The sequence below is a fragment of the Ahaetulla prasina genome, chromosome 8 (genome assembly GCF_028640845.1).
Source record: "Ahaetulla prasina isolate Xishuangbanna chromosome 8, ASM2864084v1, whole genome shotgun sequence".
NCBI lineage: Eukaryota > Metazoa > Chordata > Lepidosauria > Squamata > Colubridae > Ahaetulla > Ahaetulla prasina.
Window position 1 is genome coordinate 61,027,379 of NC_080546.1, and position 1,780 is coordinate 61,029,158.

The 1,780-nt window shown below is 51.6% G+C and overlaps 1 protein-coding gene across 1 annotated transcript; it reads left to right on the forward strand.

Annotated features, from left to right (window-relative positions):
- Positions 1-537: 537 nt before the first annotated feature.
- Positions 538-1,780, forward strand: LOC131203461 (uncharacterized protein K02A2.6-like). Its single transcript, XM_058193735.1, has one exon. It carries the CDS (start codon positions 538-540, stop codon positions 1,663-1,665), a length of 1,128 nt encoding a protein of 375 aa, XP_058049718.1. The 3' UTR covers positions 1,666-1,780.

Sequence of the window (1,780 nt, forward strand, 5' to 3'; positions counted from 1 at the left end):
ATGTATTTGGGCGGAATTTCGAAATCGTGACTGACCACAGACCGCTACTAGGAATACTGGCTGGCGACCGCCCAACGCCTGTGGCACTTTCGCCGCGATTGACCCGATGGACTATATTCTTAGCCGCTTATTCGCATAAGCTGCAGCATCGACCAGGAAAAGAAGTGGGGCATGCAGACGATTAAGCCGATGCCCACTACCTGGGGCAACCAAGACCCCACCCAGGGACACCCATCCTACTTATTGACTCTTTGGACTCTGGCCCAGTCACATCTAAGGAAGTGGCTCGGGCATCATACCGACATTGTGTTAAGGACTGTACTCGGTTGGGTACAGAGAGGGTGGCCCGCGCCCGGGCGAAGGTTCAAAGAATTTGTTCAAAACGAGATGAGCTCTCAGCTCAAGGGGTGCCTGTTATGGGGTGATCGTGTAATAATTCCTGAAAAGTTAAGGGAAAGGTATTGGACCTCCTCCACGAGGGTCACCCAGGATCGTAAGGATGAAGGGTTAGCCAGAAGCTATGTATGGTGGCCACTCATGGACGCAGAGATTGCTGAGAGGGTAGGGAAATGTCAGGCTTGCCAAGAATCCAGACCTCTACCCCCAACGGCCCCAGTCAGAGAATGGGAAAAGCCCCAAGGGCCCTGGTCAAGAATCCACATTGATTTTGCTGGCCCCTTTCACGGCCAAACATTCCTAATAGTTGTGGATGCATTTTCTAAATGGTTGGAGGTCATACTTATGAAATCCACTACGGCCGAAGCGGTAATCGCAACCCTGCGCCACCTGTTCGCAACTCACGGATTGCCGGACATTCTGGTGTCCGACAATGGGCCTCAATTCACGGCAGCCCAGTTTGAAGAATACCTGGCAGAGGAAGGCATCCGACATGCCCTCTCTGCGCCTTTTCACCCTGCGTCGAATGGCCTTGCAGAGCGTTCCGTCCGGAGCGCTAAGGAGGCATTGTCCAGGCTAAAGCCAGGTGACTGGCAAACAAAAATAGACTTTTTCCTAGCCATCCAGCACAGAACCCCAAGCACGGCCACCGGGAAAAGCCCAGCCGAATTGCTAATGGGACGGAAACTCCGGTGCCCACTGGACCGTTTGAATCCCCATTACACACCAGAGGGTTACAAGGGAAAACTAGAAAAGACCAGGGAAATGAGCATAGGCGACCCGGTGTGGGCTCGAAACTATGGGGACGGCCCTAGTTGGCTCACAGGACAAATAATTAAAGTAACTGGCCCAAAATCATACGTGGTAGAGCTACCCGACAACAGAGTGTGGAGGCGCCACGTAGATCAGTTAAGGAAACGAATAACCGACCAAACTGAACCAAACGAAACATATCATGAGCAATACCAATTTGATTCCACAGCCAACAATGACCCGGGGGAGGCGCAAGACTTAGCTGAGATCCCAGAGTTCCAGCGACGCCATCAGGTTCCCGAGGGAAGCGGCAGGGAAATTGAAAAAAGTAATCCAAGGCCCGATGGCCAAGAAAAAGAGTCGGCCAATAATCCGGAGCCCGTTGGCCCAGAGAAGGTGCTAGGAGGAGAAAACAGCCCCTCCGACCAGCTCAAAACACCACCCAGAACTGAACCGCGCAGGTCAGAAAGGACTAGGAGACGCCCAGGTTATTTGCGTGACTACGTCGAAAAATAACATGTAAATATTTATGTAAATAGAGGCAAAGTGTTTTCTGGGAGGGGAGGAGTGTTATGTATTAGTGTTGTACCTTTAAATATTTGAGCGGGAAATCAGCACGTTGCTGATTGGT